Raw genomic sequence first — 22,898 nt, forward strand, 5'->3', positions numbered from 1 at the left:
TTATCGGGGGAGGGCTTATTGCGGTGCGCGGCGCGGACGGCGGCTTCAGGCTTTCAGTCGGCGCGGGGAGCGGCTCCTGACAGGCGGCGGAGACAGGGACCCGACCACACCTCGAGCCCGAGCGGAGCTTCCAGCGGCCCCGGGGGGGAGAGAAAGGGAGACCGAAACAGAGGCTGCGGCCTGGGAGCGGGAGTGGCGCCATGGATGAGCAAGGTAACCCGCCCGTCACCAGAGGGCGCTGCGCCGACACCTCCCCTTTAACAACAAACCCAGCGGATTTGTGTCGGCAGAACACAAAAAAAGTTAAAGGGGATTCTACAGAGAGAGATTGTAATGTGGAACTCTCCCCGATTGTGATTAGACTGGGTGGGATATTAAAGGGTACAGGGAGTGAGCAGCAGAGTTTGATTAGATTGGGCGGGATATTAAAGGGTATTCTGTGCTGGAACCTTGTATGATTGATTTGCATCAAAGCATTTAATAGAAAAACAATAACAAAGCTGTGAGGTTTACATTATCCACTGGTTTTCCACAGTATGGATGTTCCTCAGCTATTCCGAGTTCCTCATTGCAACGCTTAATCAGATTACATAACAGTGCCTTGACATTACAAGGATGTGCATGAAAGGAATCATGAGCCTGGAACCCGAACTGCTAAAATTCTTGCTGATCTGCAATTTGGGTTTGAAAATCGCAGCTGCTGAGTTTGCGATCCCAGTGCAATGGGGAGTCAGGTCCTTCCCTCTGATTCTGTGATTCCATCCAACTGTAATGTTGCAGTAAAACAGTAACCGTGCTGAGGTGCTGCAGTTGGTGTGGTCAAGAATACAAACATAGAAACATAGAAGATAGGAGCAGGAGTAGGCCATTCGGCCCCTCGAGCCTGCTCCGCCATTCAATGAGATCATGGCTGATCATCCAAATTCAGTACCCTGTCCCTGCTTTCTCCCCCATCCCTTGATCCCTTTAGCCTTAAGAAATATATCCAACTCCTTCTTGAATGTATTTAATGAATTGGCCTCAACTGCCTTCTGTGGTAGAGAATTCCACAGGTTCACCACTCGCTGGGTGAAGAAATTCCTCCTCATCTCTGTCCTAAATGGCTTACCCCTTATCCTTAGACTATGACCCCTGGTTCTGGACTCGCCCGCCATCGGGAACATCCTTCCTGCATCTAGTCTGTCTAGCCCTTATAGAATTTTATAAGTTTCAATGAGATCCCCTCTCATTCTTCTAAACGATAGCGAATACAAGTCCAATCGACCCAATCTCTCCTCAAACATCATTCCTGCCATCCCAGGTATCAGTCTGGTGAATCTTCGCTGCACTCCCTCCATGGCAAGAACATCCTCAGATAAGGTGACCAAAACTGCACACAATACGCAAGGTGTGGTCTCACCAAGGCGCTGTATAACTGCAGCAAGACATCCTTGTTCCTGTACTCTAATCCTCTTGCTATGAAGGCCAACATACCATTTGCCTTCTTAACCGCCTGCTGCACCTGCATGCTTACCTTCAGCGACTGGTGCACAAGGACACCCAGGTCTCGTTGCACTTCCCCTTCTCCCAATCTATTGCCGTTCAGATAATAATCTGCCTTCCTGTTTTTGCTACCAAAGTGGATAACCTCACATTTATCCACATTATACTGCATCTGCCATGCATCTGCCCAATCACCCAACCTGTCCAAATCATACTGGAGTTTCTCTGCATCCTCCTCACAGCACACACGCCCACCCAGCTTTGTGTCATCTGCAAACTTGGAGATATTACATCTAGTTCCCTCATCTAGATCATTAATATATATTGTGAATAGCTGGGGTCCTAGCACCGATCCCTGCGGTACCCCACTAGTCACTGCCTGCCACTCGGAAAAAGACCCGTTTATTCCAACTCTTTGCTTCCTGTCAACAAAGCTGCCCGTATCCTAACTCGCACCAAGTCCCATTCACTCATCACCCCCCGTATCCTAACTCGCACCAAGTCCCATTCACTCATCACCCCCTGTGCTCGCTGACCCGTGTCCTAACTCGCACCAAGTCCCGTTCACCCATCACCCCTGTGCTCACTGCCCCGTGTCCTAACTCGCACCAAGTCCCGTTCACTCATCACCCCCTGTGCTCACTGCCCCGTGTCCTAACTCACACCCAGTCCCGTTCACCCATCACCCCTGTGCTCACTGCCCCGTGTCCTAACTCACACCCAGTCCCGTTCACCCATCACCCCCTGTGCTCACTGCCCCGTATCCTACCTCGCACCGAGTCCCGTTCACCCATCACCCCCTGTGCTCACTGCCCCGTATCCTAACTCACACCCAGTCCCGTTCACTCATCACCCCCTGTGCTCACTGCCCCGTGTCCTAACTCACACCCAGTCCCGTTCACCCATCACCCCTGTGCTCACTGCCCCGTGTCCTAACTCACACCCAGTCCCGTTCACTCATCACCCCCTGTGCTCACTGCCCCGTGTCCTAACTCACACCCAGTCCCGTTCACCCATCACCCCCTGTGCTCGCTGCCCCGTGTCCTAACTCACACCCAGTCCCGTTCACCCATCACCCCTGTGCTCACTGCCCTGTGTCCTAACTCACACCGAGTCCCGTTCACCCATTGTGGTAAACCACTGTTATAGTTATCACTGTATATTGTTCTCACTGTTCTCACTGTCACATCACTACACGAGGTCGCCTCTTGTCGCACTGTTATACCTGGGCTGACCACCTCCGACTCCGCCCATTACCTGCCCAGGTATAAAGGTAGCTGACTGGCTAGTATTCCTCCCTGTTGGATCGGATCACCCACGAGGGTGGGCTCTGTTATTTAGCCAATAAAAACCTTCAGTTACGTTCTTAACTCGTCGCCTTTTATTGGACTAATTGATAGGCATATCAATTTTATTGACCAAATTTTAAAGATGTCTGATAATGAACAGCAACAGCAAGGAGCTCACCCAGCAGCACAGCAACAGCAGCCTCCAGACAACGGGCCACACCAGCCGGCTTGGCTGCAAGCCTTGAAACCACCATACCTGGATCTAAACCCACAGGCACCAAACGCAGCCCTCAACTTCAAACACTGGCTGGACTGCTTCGAATCCTACCTGGAAGAATCCGGCGCCCCGCAGAGATCCAAACTAAGACTTCTGAACGCCCAAGCGAGCCCGAGAGTATACGCACTCATACAGGACACGACTACGTACGAGGCCGCTATCAACCTACTGAAACAGCAGTACCGCAGCCCGGTAAATTACATGTACACCAGGCACCTCCTAAGATCCCGCCCGCAACAGCCAGGAGAGTCTGTAGCTGAATTTTTACGGGCGCTAAGAGCACTCGGCAGGAACTGTGACTTTAAAGCGGTGACGGCTGTTGAAAATACGGAAGATAATATCCGCGATGCCTTTGTGAAAGGCCTACGGTCCGACTACTCACGGCAAAGACTGCTTGAAGCTAAAGACCTCGACCTGGACAAAGCTGAAGCCCTCGCTCTCTCCCTGGAGGTGGCCCATCAGGACCAGGAGGCGTTTTCCAGGTACTGCTCGCGACCCTGGGACTCGGGCCCGACCCCTACCGCAATACCCTTCGCAGCGCCGCCCCCGGGACCTACCTCAGCGTCGGCGTCCCGGACCCGACCGGGCCCGCCACCCCCGGTACCGGCTCCGACATCGGGCACCCGCGATCGGGCCGCCGGCTGCTTCTTTTGCGGCCAGGAGAAGCACCCGAGGTCGCGCTGCCCAGCCAGGAACTCTACCTGCACAACCTGCAGGAAGAAAGGCCACTTCTCTAAGGCCTGCAGGAGCGGATCTTCAGAGGCCAGCAGTGCCTCATGCGAACTGTGGGGGCGGCCATCTTCTTTCATGGCAACTGAGGCCAGTATCCCCACACGTGAGTCATGGGGGCGGCCATCTTTGATCAAGGCAACCGACCCCAATAGTGCCTCATGTGAGTTATGGGGGCAGCCATCTTCTCCGCCATTTTGTCCTACCTCGTGGGAGACGCCATTTTACCCACCACGCCCGACTGCCACCGGGCCCCCGGACCCGACGACCGCCTCGCCCGCAGACGACAACGACTCACTTACCTACACGCTAGCCTCCGTCACTCTGGATCAAGCCCGCCCACACCACCTGTCCAAGTCGATGATGGACATCAAAGTAAACGGCCACGCCACGACCTGCCTGTTCGACAGCGGAAGCACGGAGAGCTTCATCCACCCAGACACGGTGAGCCACTACTCCCTCCCTGTCCTGCCAACGCGCAACCGAATCTCGATGGCATCGAGGTCCCACGCCACGGACATTAGCGGCTACTGTGCTGTGACCTTGTCGGTTAAGGGTACAGAGTATAAAAACTTTAAACTCCTCGTCCTCCCCCAGCTCTGCGCTGCCGTCCTACTAGGGCTGGACTTCCAATCCCACCTCCAAAGTGTAACCCTAGCATACGGTGGACCCCTCCCCCCACTCACAGTCGACAACCAGCGAAGGTTAAACCGCCCACCGCGTAACACCTGCAGCCTATCCACCCTCAAGGTGCCGCCACCTTCCCTGTTCGCTAACCTCACCCCCGACTGCAAACCCGTCGCTACCAAGAGCAGGCGGTACAGCGCTGGGGACAGAGCTTTCATTAGCTCTGAGGTGCAGCGTCTCCTGAAGGAGGGCATCATCGAGGGGAGCAACAGCCCCTGGCGTGCCCAGGTCGTGGTCGTTAAGACCGGCGATAAAAATCGCCTGGTCATCGACTACAGCCAGACCATAAACAGATACACCCAGCTGGACGCATACCCCCTTCCCCGCATATCTGACATGGTCAATCAGATTGCACAATACCGCGTATTCTCGACCATCGACCTTAAGTCGGCCTACCACCAACTCCCTATCCACCCCGAGGACCGCCAGTACACCGCCTTCGAGGCGAATGGGCGCCTATACCACTTCCTTAGGGTCCCCTTCGGCGTCACCAACGGGGTCTCGGTCTTCCAAAGGGAGATGGACCGGATGGTTGACCAGAACGGACTGCAGGCCACATTCCCCTACCTAGATAACGTCACCATCTGCGGCCGCGACCGGCAGGACCACGACGTGAATCTGGAGAAATTCCTCCGTACGGCCCAACGGCTGAACCTCACCTACAATAAGGAGAAATGCGTGTTTAACACAGCGCGCCTTGCCATCCTTGGCTGTGTAGTAGAGAACGGAGTCATCGGCCCCGACCCCGAAAGAATGCGCCCCCTCATGGAGCTACCCCTCCCCCACTGTCCAAAAGCACTTAGGAGAACCCTGGGGCTTTTCGCCTACTATGCCCAATGGGTACCCAATTATGCGGACAAAGCCAGACCCCTCCTGAAAACCACATCCTTCCCCCTCACGGAAGAGGCGTGCGCGGCCTTCTCCCTCATTAAGGGAGACATAGCCAAGGCCACAATGCACGCAGTGGATGAGTCAATCCCCTTCCAAGTGGAGAGCGATGCATCCGACTTCGCCCTAGCCGCTACCCTTAACCAGGAGGGTAGGCCGGTAGCCTTCTTCTCAAGGACCCTACAGGGCCCCGAGACCCGACACTCGTCGGTCGAGAAGGAAGCCCAGGCAATTGTGGAGGCAGTACGGCGCTGGAGGCACTACTTGGCAGGCAAACGATTTACCCTCCTCACCGACCAACGCTCGGTTGCCTTCATGTTTAATAACAAGCTGAGGGGCAAGATCAAGAACGACAAAATCTTGAGGTGGAGAATCGAGCTTTCCACCTATGATTATGAGATCTTGTACCGGCCCGGTAAACTGAACGACCCCCCTGATGCTCTTTCACGCATTACATGCGCCAGCGCGCAAAGTGATAGACTTCAGACCCTCCACAATGACCTCTGCCACCCCGGAGTCACCAGACTCTACCATTTCATTAAGGCCCGCAACCTGCCATACTCCATCGAGGAGGTCAGGACCATGACCAGGAACTGCCAGATCTGTGCTGAGTGCAAACCGCACTTCTATAAGCCGGACAGAGCAAGCCTGATCAAGGCCACCCGCCCCTTCGAGCGTCTGAGCATCGACTTCAAGGGGCCCCTACCGTCATCCGACCGTAATGTGTACTTCCTCAACATCGTTGATGAGTACTCCCGTTTCCCCTTTGCCTTCCCCTGCCCAGACATGACCAGTAACACGGTCATTAAATGCCTGAACAAACTCTTCGCCTTGTTCGGGTTCCCGAACTATATACATAGTGACCGGGGCGCCTCCTTCATGAGCGAGGAACTCCGTCAGTTCCTATTGGAGAGGGGTATTGCAGCAAGCAGGACCACCAGCTACAACCCCCGAGGGAACGGCCAGGTGGAAAGAGAGAACGCGACGGTATGGAAGGCCACCCTCTTAGCCTTAAAGTCTAAGGGCCTCCCAACCTCCCGCTGGCAAGAGGTCCTCCCGATTGCGCTGCACTCCATCCGGTCACTACTTTGCACTGCCATTAACACCACCCCCCATGCCCGAATGTTTGTCTTCCCCAGGAAGTCGACTACGGGAACCACCCTACCAACCTGGCTGACCTCTCCGGGACCCGTCTTGCTGCGAAAGCACGTGAGGGCCCATAAAACGGACCCCCTGGTCGAGAAGGTGAACCTCCTGCGCGCCAACCCCCAGTACGCCTATGTGGCTTACCCAGACGGACGGGAGGACACTGTCTCCTTACGAGACCTCGCACCCTCACCCCCCCCTCCCAACCCCCCGAGTCCAGCCGAGGTAGACGGCATGCCGGAACCCCACGAGCCTTTGCCGACTACGCAGACACCAGCTTTAACACCGGATAATGTAACACCGCCGCTGCGACGATCGGAGAGGCTAACGAAGCCTCCGGACAGACTGACATACCAGAGCTGGTAATACACTTCACCCCGCCGGACTCTAATCTAAACAAGGGGTGAATGTGGTAAACCACTGTTATAGTTATCACTGTATATTGTTCTCACTGTTCTCACTGTCACATCACTACACGAGGTCGCCTCTTGTCGCACTGTTATACCTGGGCTGACCACCTCCGACTCCGCCCATTACCTGCCCAGGTATAAAGGTAGCTGACTGGCTAGTATTCCTCCCTGTTGGATCGGATCACCCACGAGGGTGGGCTCTGTTATTTAGCCAATAAAAACCTTCAGTTACGTTCTTAACTCGTCGCCTTTTATTGGACTAATTGATAGGCATATCACCCATCACCCCCTGTGCTCACTGCCCCGTGTCCTAACTCACACCCAGTCCCGTTCACCCATCACCCCCTGTGCTCACTGCCCCGTGTCCTAACTCACACCCAGTCCCGTTCACCCATCACCCCCTGTGCTCACTGCCCCGTGTCCTAACTCACACCCAGTCCCATTCACTCATCACCCCCTGTGCTCACTGCCCCGTGTCCTAACTCGCACCCAGTCCCGTTCACCCATCACCCCCTGTGCTCACTGCCCCGTGTCCTAACTCACACCCAGTCCCGTTCACCCATCACTCCCTGTGCTCGCTGCCCGTGTCCTAACTCACACCCAGTCCCGTTCACCCATCACCCCTGTGCTCACTGCCCTGTGTCCTAACTCACACCGAGTCCCGTTCACCCATCACCCCCTGTGCTCACTGCCCCGTGTCCTAACTCACACCCAGTCCTGTTCACCCATCACCCCCTGTGCTCACTGCCCCGTGTCCTAACTCACACCCAGTCCCATTCACTCATCACCCCCTGTGCACACTGCCCCGTGTCCTAACTCACACCCAGTCCCGTTCACCCATCACCCCCTGTGCTCACTGCCCCGTGTCCTAACTCACACCCAGTCCCATTCACTCATCACCCCCTGTGCTCACTGCCCCGTGTCCTAACTCGCACCCAGTCCCGTTCACCCATCACCCCCTGTGCTCACTGCCCCGTGTCCTAACTCACACCCAGTCCCGTTCACCCATCACTCCCTGTGCTCGCTGCCCCGTGTCCTACTCACACCCAGTCCCGTTCACCCATCACCCCCTGTGCTCGCTGCCCCGTGTCCTAACTCACACCCAGTCCCGTTCACCCATCACCCCCTGTGCTCACTGCCCCGTGTCCTAACTCACACCCAGTCCCATTCACCCATCACCCCCCGTGCTCACTGCCCCGTGTCCTAACTCACACCCAGTCCCGTTCACCCATCACCCCGTGCTCACTGCCCCGTGTCCTAACTCACACCCAGTCCCATTCACCCATCACCCCGTGCTCACTGCCCCGTGTCCTAACTCACACCCAGTCCCATTCACCCATCACCCCCTGTGCTCACTGCCCCGTGTCCTAACTCACACCCAGTCCCGTTCACCCATCACCCCCTGTGCTCACTGCCCCGTGTCCTAACTCACACCCAGTCCCATTCACTCATCACCCCCTGTGCTCACTGCCCCGTGTCCTAACTCGCACCCAGTCCCGTTCACCCATCACCCCCTGTGCTCACTGCCCCGTGTCCTAACTCACACCCAGTCCCGTTCACCCATCACTCCCTGTGCTCGCTGCCCCGTGTCCTAACTCACACCCAGTCCCGTTCACCCATCACCCCCTGTGCTCGCTGCCCCGTGTCCTAACTCACACCCAGTCCCGTTCACCCATCACCCCCCGTGCTCACTGCCCCGTGTCCTAACTCACACCCAGTCCCGTTCACCCATCACCCCGTGCTCACTGCCCCGTGTCCTAACTCACACCCAGTCCCGTTCACCCATCACCCCCTGTGCTCACTGCCCCGTGTCCTAACTCACACCCAGTCCCATTCACCCATCACTGCCCCGTGTCCTAACTCACACCCAGTCCCGTTCACCCATCACCCCGTGCTCACTGCCCCGTGTCCTAACTCACACCCAGTCCCGTTCACCCATCACCCCCTGTGCTCACTGCCCCGTGTCCTAACTCACACCAAGCCCCGTTCACCCATCACCCCTGTGCTCACTGACCTACATTGGCTCCTGGTCCATCAATGCCTCGATTTTAATATTCTCATCCTTGTGTTCATACCTCGCCCCTCCCTATCTCTGTAACGTCCTCCAGCCCAACAACCCTCCGAGATCTCTGCGCTCCTCCAATTCTGGCCTCTTGAGCATCCCCGATTTTAATCGCTCCACCATTGGCGGCCGTGCCTTCAGCTGCCTGGGCCCCGAGCTCTGGAATTCCCTCCCTAAACCTCTCCTCCTTGAAGACGCTCCTTAAAACCTACCTCTTTGACCAAGCTTTTGGTCACCTGCCCTAATATCTCCTTAATAACAACAGAAAATGCTGGAAAAACTTAGCAGGTCAGGCAACATCCGTGGAGAGAAATTTGAGTTGACGTTTCGGGTCGGACCCGAAACGTCAACTCAAATTTCTCTCCAAGGATGCTGCCTGACCTGCTGAGTTTTTCCAGCATTTTCTGTTGTTATTTCGGATTTCCAACATCTGCAGTATTTTGCTATCGTACTAATATCTCCTTATGTGGCTCGGTGTCAAATTTGGTTGATAATCGCTCCTGTGAAGCGCCTTGGGATGTTTTACTACATTAAAGGTGCTGTGTAAATGCAAGTTGTTGATTAGAAAACCATCTGAACACATGAAGTGACGGGGTGTGTGTGTGTCTCAAATAAAACACAATGTTTGTGTGTTAATTTATTTAAAGCACTAACTGGCTTGTTGCAGAGCTTGTGGATTATTTCAAAACCCAAATGAAAGAGAGTGAAGATGTTGCTTCTGCCGTTGCTGCCATTCGCACCTTGCTGGAGTTTTTGAAGAGAGACAAAGGTAACCGAGACCCAGCATTATTGTAACGCTGTGTTTAAAACAGCTTTCATACACGTAGATTTTTTTGAGCCTGTACAATCTCCCAAGCTTAAAAATTATACAACAGATTTCAAATAACCCTGCGATTTATGTGCAGAAAAGCAGTTGTTGTCGGAGTATTTTCAGATTTTTTTAGCTGAATTGAAATTCTCCAACTAACGTTGTCTGGATTACTGGTCCAGTAACATAACCACTGCACCACCGTGCCCCGATTGGCTGACTCAGTCCCTCAGATATTTGGTATAAATACATGTTCTCAATGCCTAAAGAAATCACAATCTCTTCTAGTCACTGCGAGCTTCAGAAAGTGCGCTGTCGTTCTGTTTTTCTGGAATTAGGTGAGACCCTTCAGGGTCTGAGGGAGAATCTGATGGCAGCCATTAAAACCCTGACCAGCGTCGACTCTTCAGTGGCAGTGTCTTCAGGTGGTGAACTTTTCCTCCGCTTTATCAGTCTCACATCCCTGGAACACCCGGTATGTACTGGCTGGGCAGAACCTTTTGTATATATTCGAACGTAAGCTCTGGAATCCCCTCCCTAAACCGCTCCTCTCTACATCTCTCTCCTCCTTTAAGACACTCCTTAAAACCTACCTCTTTGATTAAGCTTTTGGTCACCTGCCCAATCCCGGGCCATACACAGCAGTTGATCCCGGGCCGTACACAACGGTTGATCCGATCCCGGGCCGTACACAGCGGTCGATCCGATCCCGAGCCGTACACAGTGGTCGATCCGATCCCAGGCTGTACACAGCGGTCGATCCGATCCCGGGCCATACACAGCGGTCGATCCGATCCCAGGCCGTACACAGCGGTCGATCCGATCCCGGGCCGTACACAGCGGTCGATCCGATCCCGGGCCATACACAGCGGTCGATCCGATCCCAGGCCGTACACAGCGGTCAATCCGATCCCAGGCCGTACACAGCGGTCAATCCGATCCCAGGCTGTACACAGCGGTCAATCCGATCCCAGGCCGTACACAGCGGTCGATCCGATCCCGGGCCGTACACGGCGGTCGATCCCGGGCCGTACACAGCGACCGATCCGATCCTGGGCCGTACACAGCGACCGATCCGATCCCGGGCCGTACACAGCGGCCGATCCGATCCCGGGCCGCACACAGCGGCCGATCCGATCCCGGGCCGTACACAGCGGTCGATCCGATCCCGGGCCGTACACAGCGGCCGATCCGATCCCGGGCCGTACACAGCGGTCGATCCTGGGCCGTACACAGCGGCCGATCCGATCCCGGGCCGTACACAGCGGTCGATCCCGGGCCGTGCACAGCGGTCGATCCGATCCCAGGCCGTACACAGCGGTCGATCCGATCCTGGGCCGTACACAGCGACCGATCCGATCCCGGGCCGCACACAGCGGCCGATCCGATCCCGGGCCGTACACAGCGGTCGATCCGATCCCGGGCCGTACACAGCGGTCGATCCGATCCCGGGCCGTACACAGCGGTCGATCCTGGGCCGTACACAGCGGCCGATCCGATCCCGGGCCGTACACAGCGGTCGATCCGATCCCGGGCCGTACACAGCGGTCGATCCGATCCCGGGCCGTACACAGCGGCCGATCCGATCCCGGGCCGTACACAGCGGTCGATCCGATCCCGGGCCGTACACAGCGGTCGATCCGATCCCGGGCCGTACACAGTGGTCGATCCGATCCCGGGCCGTACACAGCGGTCGATCCGATCCCGGGCCGTACACAGTATCCGATCCGATCCCGGGCCGTACAGAGCGGTCGATCCAATCCCGGGCCGTACACAGTATCCGATCCGATCCCGGGCCGTACACAGCGGCCGATCCGATCCGATCCCAGGCCGTACACAGCGATCGATCTGATCCGATCCCAGGCCGTACACAGCGGCCGATCCGATCCCGGGCCGTACACAGTGGTCGATCCGATCCCGGGCCGTACACAGCGGTCGATCCGATCCCGGGCCGTACACAGTATCCGATCCGATCCCGGGCCGTACAGAGCGGTCGATCCAATCCCGGGCCGTACACAGCGGCCGATCCGATCCGATCCCAGGCCGTACACAGCGATCGATCTGATCCGATCCCAGGCCGTACACAGCGGCCGATCCGATCCCGGGCCGTACACAGCGGCCGATCCGATCCCGGGCCGTACACAGCGGCCGATCCGATCCCGGGCCGTACACAGCGGTCGATCCGATCCCGGGCCGTGCACACCGGCCGACCCGATCCCGGGCCGTGCACAGCGGTCGATCCGATCCCGGGCCGTACACAGCGGTCGATCCGATCCCGGGCCGTACACAGCGGTCGATCCGATCCCGGGCCGTGCACACCGGCCGACCCGATCCCGGGCCGTGCACAGCGGTCGATCCGATCCCGGGCCGTGCACAGCGGTCGACCCGATCCCGGGCCGTACACAGCGGTCGATCCGATCCTGGGCCGTACACAGCGCTCGATCCGATCCGATCCTGGGCCGTACACAGTGGTCGATCCGATCCCGGGCCGTATACAGTGGTCGATCCAATCCGATCCCGGGCTGTATATAGCGGCCGATCCGATCCGATTCCGGGCCGTACACAGCGGTTGATCCGATCCCGGGCCGTACACAGGATCCGATCCGATCCGATCCCGGGCCGTACACAGCGGCCGATCCCAGGCCACTTACTCCTATTTCCACTCCAGTTATTTTTTCCTGTCTAGTTTTTGTGATTGGGTGGTTTGAAGAAAAGCTGTTCTTAGCACCTTTGTCTGAATCTTAAATCAGAAGTCTAAGATCTGTTGGTATCTGAGAATTAGTAGGGATGGTGATTTTAAACTTTACCGGACTCTGATGTACGCACTGAAGTGGCCCAAAAGCCTGGATGACTCGTTTAAACCCAGTATTCTGACTACATTTGTGGACTGCAGCATAATGTATTTTCCCCTTACGTTAGTGTTGGTGAACGAGTAGTGTCGCATCTCGGCTTCTTCTGTAACCTAAGAGAGAAACTCCTTTTCCCAGATGTAGCCTGACCTCCTTCTGTGTCTTAATGATTCCCCTGGACTGAGCTGTTTGATGTAATTCTTGGTCACAGGCCTCGGCAGGCGGTGGTATCTTGTATTGTTTACTGATACCACACTGGGTCTGCTGATCTCTGATAGCAGCGTGAAAACCCGTTTCACGGGACGTGGTTTTTAACCCATTGACCTGTAGAAACAAAGTGTTTAATGAAGAATAACTGGTCAGGAGTTACAAAGCTCCAATTCAGTTGAATTCTGATGACTTTGTAAATTGTTGCCAGTTTGAGGTGCACAGGATGTAATTTATGTCTCTGTAAATAAAGGCTTTAAGCAGCTATAGACTAGGCTCTAGTATTCTATCCTTAACCAACTGGCTATCTGACTTTTACAATGTAGACATGGAAATTTATAATGGAAATATAAAAATAAGGACAGAATGTATAACCTTAAAATGGAGGCTGAATTACATCTCATGCCCTGGTCTAATTATCCCCCTGAGCCCCACTTTAGCTGAATGCTACACTGGATCTTACATAGAAACATAGAAACATAGAAGATAGGAGCAGGAGTAGGCCATTCGGCCCCTCGAGCCTGCTCCACCATTCAATGAGATCATGGCTGATCATCCAAACTCAGTACCCTGTCCCTGCCTTCTCCCCATATCCCTTGATCCCTTTAGCGTTCTCTTGAATATATTTAATGAATTGGCCTCAACTGCCTTCTATGGTAGAGAATTCCACAGGTTCACCACTCTCTGGGTGAAGAAATTCCTCCTCATCTCTGTCCTAAATGGCTTACCCCTTATCTTTAGACTGTGACCCCTGATTCTGGACTCCCCCGCCATCGGGAACATCCTTCCTGCATCTAGTCTGTCTAGTCCTGTTAGAATTTTATAAGTTTCAATGAGATCCCCTCTCATTCTTCTAAACTCCAGTGAGTACAAGCCCAGTCGACCCAATCTCTCCTCATACATCATTCCTGCCATCCCAGGTATCAGCCTGGTGAATCTTCGCTGCACTCCTTCCATGGCAAGAACATCCTTCCTCAGATAAGGCGACCAAAACTGCACACAGTACTCCAGGTGTGGTCTCACCAAGGCCCTGTACAACTGCAGCAAGACATCCTTGTTCCTGTACTCAAACCCTCTCGCTACGAAGGCCAACATACCATTTGCCTTCTTAACCGCCTGCTGCACCTGCATGCTTACCTTCAGCGACTGGTGCACAAGGACACCCAGGTCTCGTTGCACTTCCCCTTCTCCCAATCTATTGCCATTCAGATAATAATCTGTCTTCCTGTTTTTGCCACCAATCTCGTATGAGATGCTACGGGAGATCGACTAGTATTAGATGTTTTTTGATGTTTCCAGTTTCTGTATTGTTCAACATAACCGAGTTTGAACTGATGCAACTTTCTTATTGCAGGATTATTCAATGTGCAAAAAGACAATGATAGACAGAGGAGAGCTTTACTTGGACAGAATTTCTGTTTCAAGAAATAAGATCGCAAACCTGTGCCACGCATTTATAAAAGACGGAGCTGTAAGTACTAAATGGGTCATTACCAAGATCTGCTTTGCACTGTCGCTGTAGAGAACCGAACCCACCCAATCCCTCCGGCCTCGCCCTGTCTGACCTGCCTCACCCTGTGCTCTTTATGTGAAACTGTACTGGATGGTGTGACTATAGCAAAATACTGCAGATGCTGGAAATCCGAAATAACAACAGAAAATGCTGGAAAAACTCAGCAGGCCAGGCAACATCCGTGGAGAGAAATTAGAGTCGACGTTTCGGGTCGAAACCCTTTTTCAAAACTGGAAAGGAAATGAAATAGATCGAAGGCAGGGCTGCGATAGAACAAAAGAAGTAAAGAGACATGAAGAGGTATTCAAAACCAGATGAGATGGTGATAGGACAGAGGAGACCAAAGGCGGCTCAGATTAGGTGTGAAGTATACTGGCAGGATGGGAGACAGCTGCCATGTGGGAGAGAGAAAAAAAAAGTAAAAATGTAATAGGGGCTGAGGTTATGATCTGAAATTGTTGAACTCGATATCGAGTCCGGAAGGCTACAAAGTGCCTAATCGGAAGATGAGGTGCTGTTCCTCGAGTTTACGTTGAGCTTCCGTGGAACAATACAAGAGGCCAAGGACGGTGAGGTCCGAGTGGGAATGGAGCAGTGAATTAAAATGACAGGCGACCGGAAGCTCGGGGTCACCCTTACGGACTGAACGGAGGTGTTCCGCAAAGCGGTCACCCAATCTGTGTTTGGTCTCCCCAGTGTAGAGGAGACCGCATCGTGAGCAGCGAATACAGTATACTAGATTGCAAGAAGTACAAGTAAATTGCTGTTTCACCTGGAAGGGGTGTTTGGGGCCCTGGATAGTAGGAAGGGGGGAGGTATAGGAGCAGGTGTTACATCTCCTGCGCTTGCATGGGAAGGTGCCAGGCGAAGGGGAAGGACTGTTGGGGGTGATAGAGGAGTGGACTCGGGTATCTCGGAGGGAGCGGTCCCTACGGAATGCTGAAAGGGGAGGGGAAGATGCGTTTGGTGGTGGGATCACTTTGGAGGTAGCAGAAATGGCGGAGGATAATCCGTTGAATGTGGAGGCTGGTGGGGTGAAAGGTGAGGACAAGGGGAACCCTATCGTGGTTCCGGGAGGGAGGGGCAGGGGTGAGGGCAGAAGTGCGGGAGATAGAACGGACACGGTCGAGGGCCGTGTCAACCACGGTAGATGGGAATACTCGGTTGAGGAAAAAGGAAGACATGTTGGAAGCACTGGTGTGGAAGGTGGCATCGTCGGAACAGATACGGCGGAGACGGAGAAACTGGGAGAATGAAATAGAGTCCTTACAGGAGGCGGGGTGGGAGGAAGTGTAGTCCAGGTAGCTGTGGGAGTCAGTGGGCTTGTAGTGAATATTGGTCGATAACCTGTCCCCAGAGATGGAGACGGAGAAGTCGAGGAAGGGAAGGGAGGAGTCAGAGATGGACCATGTGAAGGTGAGGGAAGGGTGGAAATTGGAGGCAAAGTGAATGAAATTGTCTAGTTCGGGGCGAGAGCAGGAAACGGCACCGATATAGTCATCAATGTATCGGAAAAAGAGGTGAGGGAGGGGACCTGAGTAGGACTGGAACAAAGAGTGTTCCACATATCCCACGAAAAGGCAGGCATAGCTAGGACCCATGCGGGTACCCATAGCAACACCTTTGATTTGGAGGAAATGAGTGGAGTTAAAGGAGAAGTTGTTCAATGCGAGAACAAGTTCAGCCAGGCGGAGGAGGGTGGTGGTGGATGGGGACTGGTCGGGCCTCTGTTCAAGGAAGAAGCGGAGTGCCTTCAGGCCATTCTGGTGGGGGATGGAGGTGTAGAGAGATTGTACGTCCATGGTGAAAAGAAAGCGGTTGGGGCCAGGAAACTGGAAACTGTTAAAGTGGCGGAGGGTGTCCGAAGAGTCGCGGATGTAGGTGGGAAGAGACTGGACAAGGGGAGAAAAGATAGAGTCGAGATAGGAAGAGATAAGTTCCGTGGGGCAAGAACAGGCTGAAACGATGGGTCTACCGGGGCAGTCCTGTTTGTGGATCTTGGGAAGGAGGTAGAAACGCTGTTTACGGAGGTCACTGACCATCATCAAAGACCCTACCCACCCCAGCCACAGTTTGTTCGCCCCCCCTGCCATCTGGGAGACGCTACAGATGCATTCGCACCCGAACGACCAGATTTAGGAACAGCTTCTTTCCCAGGGCTGTCATCCTACTGAACTCTACAAATAAACTCTAAAGCCTGCACATCTGCCAATGCACTTTATTATGTTTATGTATTACAAGCCAAATGAATGTTGAATGTTAAATGTCTTAATCTAAATGTACACTCTCGGGAGCCGCAAGCCTACATTTCGTTGTACTGCACTTGTGCACTAACAATGACAATAAAGTTGATTATTATTATTATTATGAGGTTGGCGGCCGCGGGGGGAAGATCTCCAGAGGAGATGAGGTCAGTGACAGTCTTGGAAATGGTGGTTTGATGTTCGGTAGTGGGGTCATGGTCCACGTGGAGTTGTCGGAGAGTTGGCGTTCAGCTTCCGCTAGGTAGAGGTCAGTTCGCCAAACAACAACAGCACCACCCTTGTCAGCAGGTTTAATGACCATGTCGGGGTTGGATCTAAGAGAATGGAGTGCTGCAAGTTCAGAGGGAGGTAGGTTGGAGTGAGTGAGGGGAGCAGAGAAATGGCTTCCGGACTCAATATCGAGTTCAACAATTTCAGATCATAACCTCGGCCCCTATTACATTTTTTTTTTTTTTTGCTCTCCCACATGGCAGCTGTCTCCCATCCTGCCAGTACACTTCACACCTAATCTGAGCCGTCTTTTGTCTCCTCTGTCCTATCACCATCTCGTCTGGTTTTGAATACCTCTTAATGTCTCTTTACTTCTTTTGTTCTATCGCAGCCCTGCCTTCGATCTATTTCATTTCCTTTCCAGTTTTGAAAAAGGGTTCACCCGAAACGTCGACTAATTTCTCTCCACGGATGTTGCCTGGCCTGCTGAGTTTTTCCAGCATTTTCTGTTGTTATTTTGGATGGTGTGACTATTGTGACTGTTGCGTTTTGAACTTGACTTGGCCTAGGCCTTTCCTTTGAAAGGGATACTCCCAGGAGTTCCGGATCGATTGAAATGCTGGAGATTATAGAATCGCACAGAAGGAGGCCATTCGGCCCATCGTGGTGGGGGGTGTTAATATCAAGCCTCTAACTTGATAATTTACAGTAAATTCCCCACAACTGATGGTAGACAGACATGCCTGTAGTTACCTGATTATTCTCTCCCTCCCTTCTTAAATAATGGAGCGACATTTGCAATTTTCCAATCCAAGTGGACTATTTCTGAATCTGGAGAACTTCAGAAAATTATGACTAACACATCTGCAGTTTCCTAACCTATTTCTTTTAATACCCTGGGGTGGAAACCATCAAGTCCTGGAGGTTTATCTAAAGTCCCATTATTTTCCTCCACTATCTTTTTTTTAACTTATATTAAATCCAATAGGTTCCTCCCCATGACTCATTTTTAGGTTCCCTTGTCCTGCTGGTATTTTGTCCTTTCTCAACTGTGAAAACTGAAACAGCTTCAGAATATCTCTGCTCCCGTCCTTTAAGGAGTGTTGGTGTTTCGGAGGTGCTCTTAGATGCACGTCCCTTTGTGAAGAAGTCCTTTGCCTCCATTTTCTACTTTGCATTGATGGAGAAGTTAAAATCAGGACCAAACATCGTGTTTGGCAATTAGAGCCTAGAATTTGGCACATTGTGTTTATAACAGGTGTCTCCTGCCACTAATCCGTATTTTATGAAATCTTTCTTTCACAGAAAGTTTTAACCCATGCTTCCTCGCGGGTCGTCCTGCGAGTGTTGGAGAAAGCAGCTGAAGCCAAGAAACGCTTCAGTGTTTATATCACAGAATCACAACCCGATTCTTCCGGGTAAGTGTAGACACGTTGTGTGTAGTGTATGCTTTTTAGAATAGTCAGTCACTTGGAGAAACTTCTGGCCAGTGGCTGTTCCAAGGATACACTTCTCTGTTGTACTATTCTATCTACATTACAGAGCTGACCCGCCATTGGCTCTGCTCACAGTACGTATGATGACAGGAGTGTTATCAGGGGCGGTGTTAGCTTTGTGGGGTCCCCGTGCAAAGGTGCAGTTTGGGGCCCCTACATTGTATTAGTATTTAGCATCACTGTCACTGGATCCGATCGGGGCCCTGTGCGATTGCACGCCCCTAACAATGCCCCCGAGTGTTGCACTCGAACCCCGCTACACTTGATCGTGACTCCCGTGTGCCGTGTCATGAAGATCAACTAATATATTATTAAAAATCCTGCACAGTGCGCGCACTTCCTGTCCACTTGCCGTGACTTTTGGTTCCACTTTTCCGTCAAGTTTACCATTCAATTTTGCTATGTCAACTGTCCGTGTAGTTGCAGGCCCTGGCCACTAGTGGGCTCTGCAGAGCGAGTTTATTAAGTCACTCCCAACACTGTCGCCATTTTGTATATTAAAAACTTGCATTCATCAGCTGACTGGGCAATTTACTTGTATAGAAATTACGTTTAAAAGTGTTCTAGGATGTACGGAGTGAATCAAAGTGCTGGCCTGTTTGTCTTCCAGACTCAAAAGTGCAGAAGAGCTGAAAAAGCTGAACATTCCCGTAACGGTGATACTGGATGCTTCGGTTGGGTATGTTGAGAAACATGTTCCTGTTGGACAGAATGAAAGAGTCCCATTGGTACCAGATGTGGCATTGGAAATGTTACTTAGTCAATGTTATATTTATTGTAGTTAGTTTGGCTCTGCTGATTGGATGATTAGTTTAGCGATAATCTGTTTTCTGGGCCCTCTCATGAACCGAGTTTCCCCCTTTTGCAGGTACATTATGGAGAAAGTGGACCTGCTGCTGGTCGGTGCTGAAGGGGTGGTGGAAAGCGGAGGAATCATTAACAAGGTAACAGTTTGTTCCTTTCACTCACTCAGTCAGAGAGGGATTCTAACCAACTGACTAATCCGTGACCGAGAAATGAATCACAGGAACAGCAGGAGGCCATTCAGCCCCTCGAGCTTGTTCTGCCATTTAATTATGTCATGGCTGATCTGCATCTTAACTCCATTTACCCGTCTTTGCTCCATATCTTTTAATACCCTTACCGAACAAAAATCTTAGATTTCATTGTTGAAGTTTTCAATTGACCTCCAGACACAAGTTTTTTTGGGGGGAAAAGAGTTCGAGTTCCACTACTTTGTGTGAAGAAGTGCTTCCTGACATCACCCCTGAACGGCCTGGCTCTAATTTTAAGGTTCTGCCCCCTTGTTCTGGACTCCCCCCACCAAAGGAAATAGTTTCTCTCTATCTACCCCATCAACTCCTTTTAATCATCTTAAAAACCTCAATCAGATCACCCCTTAATCCTCTACACCCACATCGTGAGTGCCTGAACTCTAACCACTTAAATAAATTTATTCCAACTAGATTTTAGAAGTGCTTGGGAGATCCAAAGAGCTCAGCAGCATTTTTAAACCCAGTTTGGCACTTGTCAAACCGAAGTGGAACACAGGAACAGGAGGAGGGCATTCAGCCCTCGAGCCTGTTCGGCATTCAATTAGATCATGGCTGATCTGTACCTCAACTCATTTACCTTTGCTCCATGTCCTTTGATAACTTTACCTAAAATCTAGCGATCTCCGTCTTGAAAATTTCAATCGACCCCCAGCATCCACAATCCCGTGTGTGTGAAGATGTGTTTCCTGACATCACCCTTGAACAGCCTAGCCGATTGGGGAGTATGATTGGGGGGGGCGGGCCGGGGGCCACCCACACCCACTGGACGCGAGAATCCCACTGGATGTCAATTCGGAATTCCGAGCCGGAGCTCCTGTCTCCACTCGCTGGGACTGTCTGGAGAGTGGGGAATGCTACCACTGAGCCACAGGCTCACTCTGGGACCCAGGGTGAGCGGATTCTTTCTGCAGTGTCTCCAATTCTGCAATTTGTAGCGTTACTGTTATTTCTGCATTTATACTGCTTGAAATCAAAGCATTTCCAAAAAATTAACTTCAAAATATTGAATCAAGTGTTTTTGAAATCCTGCTGGTCACTGCTTTATATCCACAAAGGATTGTGTATCCATGGAGTAAAGTTCTCATAAGTTTAACTCCTGTTGTGTGAAGCTTATCATTACCATCTGAATGAATGGCATTTATTTTTCCCTACCCTTGCAGATTGGAACTTACCAAATGGCTGTGTGTGCAAAATCACACAATAAACCCTTCTATGTGGTGGCAGAGAGTTTCAAATTTGTCCGGCTTTTTCCCCTCAATCAGCAAGATGTTCCCGATCGATTTAAGGTAAGAAAACCGAACTGGAAGTATTTGTGTAAACTGAAGTTCTCTTATTCCTGGGGCTGTGAATTTTGAGGTTACTGGAACATGAACCAACAAATCTTACAATCAAACCCCGGTGACGTACATTAGTGCCAGTTTCTGCTTCAGTCACTTATTTTAGATTTTTTAATGTATTTCTGTACACGTAGAATCCCGTGTTTGTTACTTATCTTCTGTCATCAGCAATAGAGAAATTTGTATTTTGATGTAGAGACAAGTGCATCTTTTAAAGGAAATACAGGGCAGTGGGATTTGTTGTAGCAAAGAGCTGGCACAGACATGATGGACCAAATTGCCGTCTCCTGTGCTCTGGTATAAATGCCTGTGGTTGTAAAATGTTAATGACCTGTTTTTGTTTTAACAGTACAAAGCAGACATATTGAAATCAGCGAAGAATCTAGCAGACGAGCATCCGACAGTGGACTACACACCCCCATCATTCATTACACTTTTGTTCACGGATCTGGGGGTTCTGACACCGTCTGCTGTTAGTGACGAATTAATTAAATTGTATTTGTAATAATCACTCGTGCACTTCTTTTGAAAACTGTACAGTAATTAACCAGAAAAATCTCCAAAAATGCAAGATCGGCATACAAAACCAGGTGGACAAAACGGGACGATTATCTTTTAAATATACTCCACAGATCAATTAGTAATTCTCATTAAATGATATTCATGAAGTGCCAAAAATACAAGAACTGGTTTAGAACGGCCAGAGTGTTGTGAACAATGACTGACAGGAAAAAACCCTCTGCGCCACTCCAGCCTGTCCCACAACTGCAATCTCTTGTACCTCACAATATATAGACTCCCACCCCACCCGACACCATGGGATCTCTTGGGAGAGGTTAAAAATCCAGGCCAATTAGGGGTAAATTTTTAAAGCCAGTTACCTCCACTTATATTGATAAGTAAATCAGGAAAAAATTACCCAGGTTGTTGAATCAGTAACTAGAGGGCAGATATTTAAGATAATTTTTTTTACACAGAGGCTCCAAACAGAAATTGTGCAGGAAGCAGAATTCACAATAGCTTTTAAAAGGGAAGTGGAGAAATATTTGAAAAATAAAAATTTGAGAGGGACTATGAGCTGGCACAGGCGTGATGGGCCGAATGGTTACCTGTGCTGTAAATGTTACGATTCTATGATACATACTTACACCAACTTTAGTTGAATGAGTGGTCACCAAATAAGATACTAATGGCAAAATGAGCTGAGGGGGTGGGGGGGTTTAAATGTCTGCTTCCATCTCCAGCTCAGGGATGGTCAGTAGGCCTCACAGGGAGAATAAATGGGGAGTCGCTGCTTTTACAGTAGTGAGAAGCCAAAAGTCACCTTGCCCAAAAAGACAGTACCTTCTCAGAAATAAAGTAACCAACTCCCCAGTGGCTCAGGGAACAGATTCTCCGACACGCGGATAAAACCTTTCCAGAGTCACTCCTGGGACCGCTGCAATCATCTACAGCATCACCGGGCTTCCCTTTCCCTCCCTCAGAGATCGACTCCTTTCTAGGGTTACATTAGTTACCATTTCTGTTGTACACAGCGCTGCCTGTTCAATATATGAATAAAATTACAATATGGCCAATTGTGTACTGTTAACCTTTTTCCAATCTACATTCCTAGTATTTATAAAACTGATGTACAAACAGTTTTACACAACATCAAGTAATGCACCTTTCCACAATTCTTTAATTGGAGTAATTTTTTGAAAAGCCTATCTGTCCGGGTGAGGCAGAACCTCGGTCAAGAGGCCGTTGCTGTGGCCTGGTGCTCACCTCCCCCATGGCCCCTCCTTCCCCCAGTGCCCCCCTCCCTGGTAAAGAGGGGTCTCAGTCAGGCTTTATCCACCAACAGTGCTTTCCGAACCTAAAGTCTCTCAAAGTTCAGGAGGATAAAACAATGAGTGAGAAATAAAAACACAAATGGTGCCGACATATCTGGGCTTCCCGGCCAGATTGGCAAGAACTGTTCGAGGCCCCTGTGATAGGGCACGACCCACAGACCAGGCACGATTGAGTTAAATCCCTGGTTTGTGCCGTTAGTCAAATGTAGCTGGAGCAGCAAACAGACAGATTACTGAAATAAAATCTTCATTTCTAGAGCAAATTTTACAACCATAGGACATCCTAAATCACTTCGCAGCCAATGAAGTACTTGAAGTATAGTCACTGTTAAAATGTAGGAAACACGGCAGTCA

The 22,898-nt window shown here is 51.5% G+C and overlaps 1 protein-coding gene across 2 annotated transcripts; it reads left to right on the forward strand.

Moving 5' to 3' along the window:
- The first annotated feature begins 1 nt into the window (after position 1).
- On the forward strand, positions 2-21,217 carry eif2b1 (eukaryotic translation initiation factor 2B, subunit 1 alpha). Of its 2 annotated transcripts, XM_086011835.1 has the most exons (9): positions 2-213; positions 9,638-9,739; positions 10,117-10,253; positions 14,189-14,305; positions 18,127-18,239; positions 18,928-18,996; positions 19,186-19,261; positions 20,533-20,658; positions 21,059-21,217. In XM_086011835.1, the coding sequence occupies exons 1-9, from the start codon at positions 201-203 to the stop codon at positions 21,212-21,214; spliced, it is 909 nt and encodes a 302-aa protein (XP_085867961.1). In that variant the 5' UTR covers positions 2-200; the 3' UTR covers positions 21,215-21,217. The 2 variants fall into 2 exon arrangements, with proteins under 2 accessions (XP_085867961.1, XP_085867962.1); XM_086011836.1 differs by lacking the exon at positions 2-213 and having other exon boundaries at positions 9,649-9,739; positions 10,067-10,253.
- The last annotated feature ends 1,681 nt before the right edge of the window (positions 21,218-22,898 follow it).

This window comes from Somniosus microcephalus, chromosome 19 (genome assembly GCF_052327205.1).
Source record: "Somniosus microcephalus isolate GS21.2 chromosome 19, FLI_Smic_1.0, whole genome shotgun sequence".
Classification (NCBI taxonomy): Eukaryota; Metazoa; Chordata; class Chondrichthyes; order Squaliformes; family Somniosidae; genus Somniosus; species Somniosus microcephalus.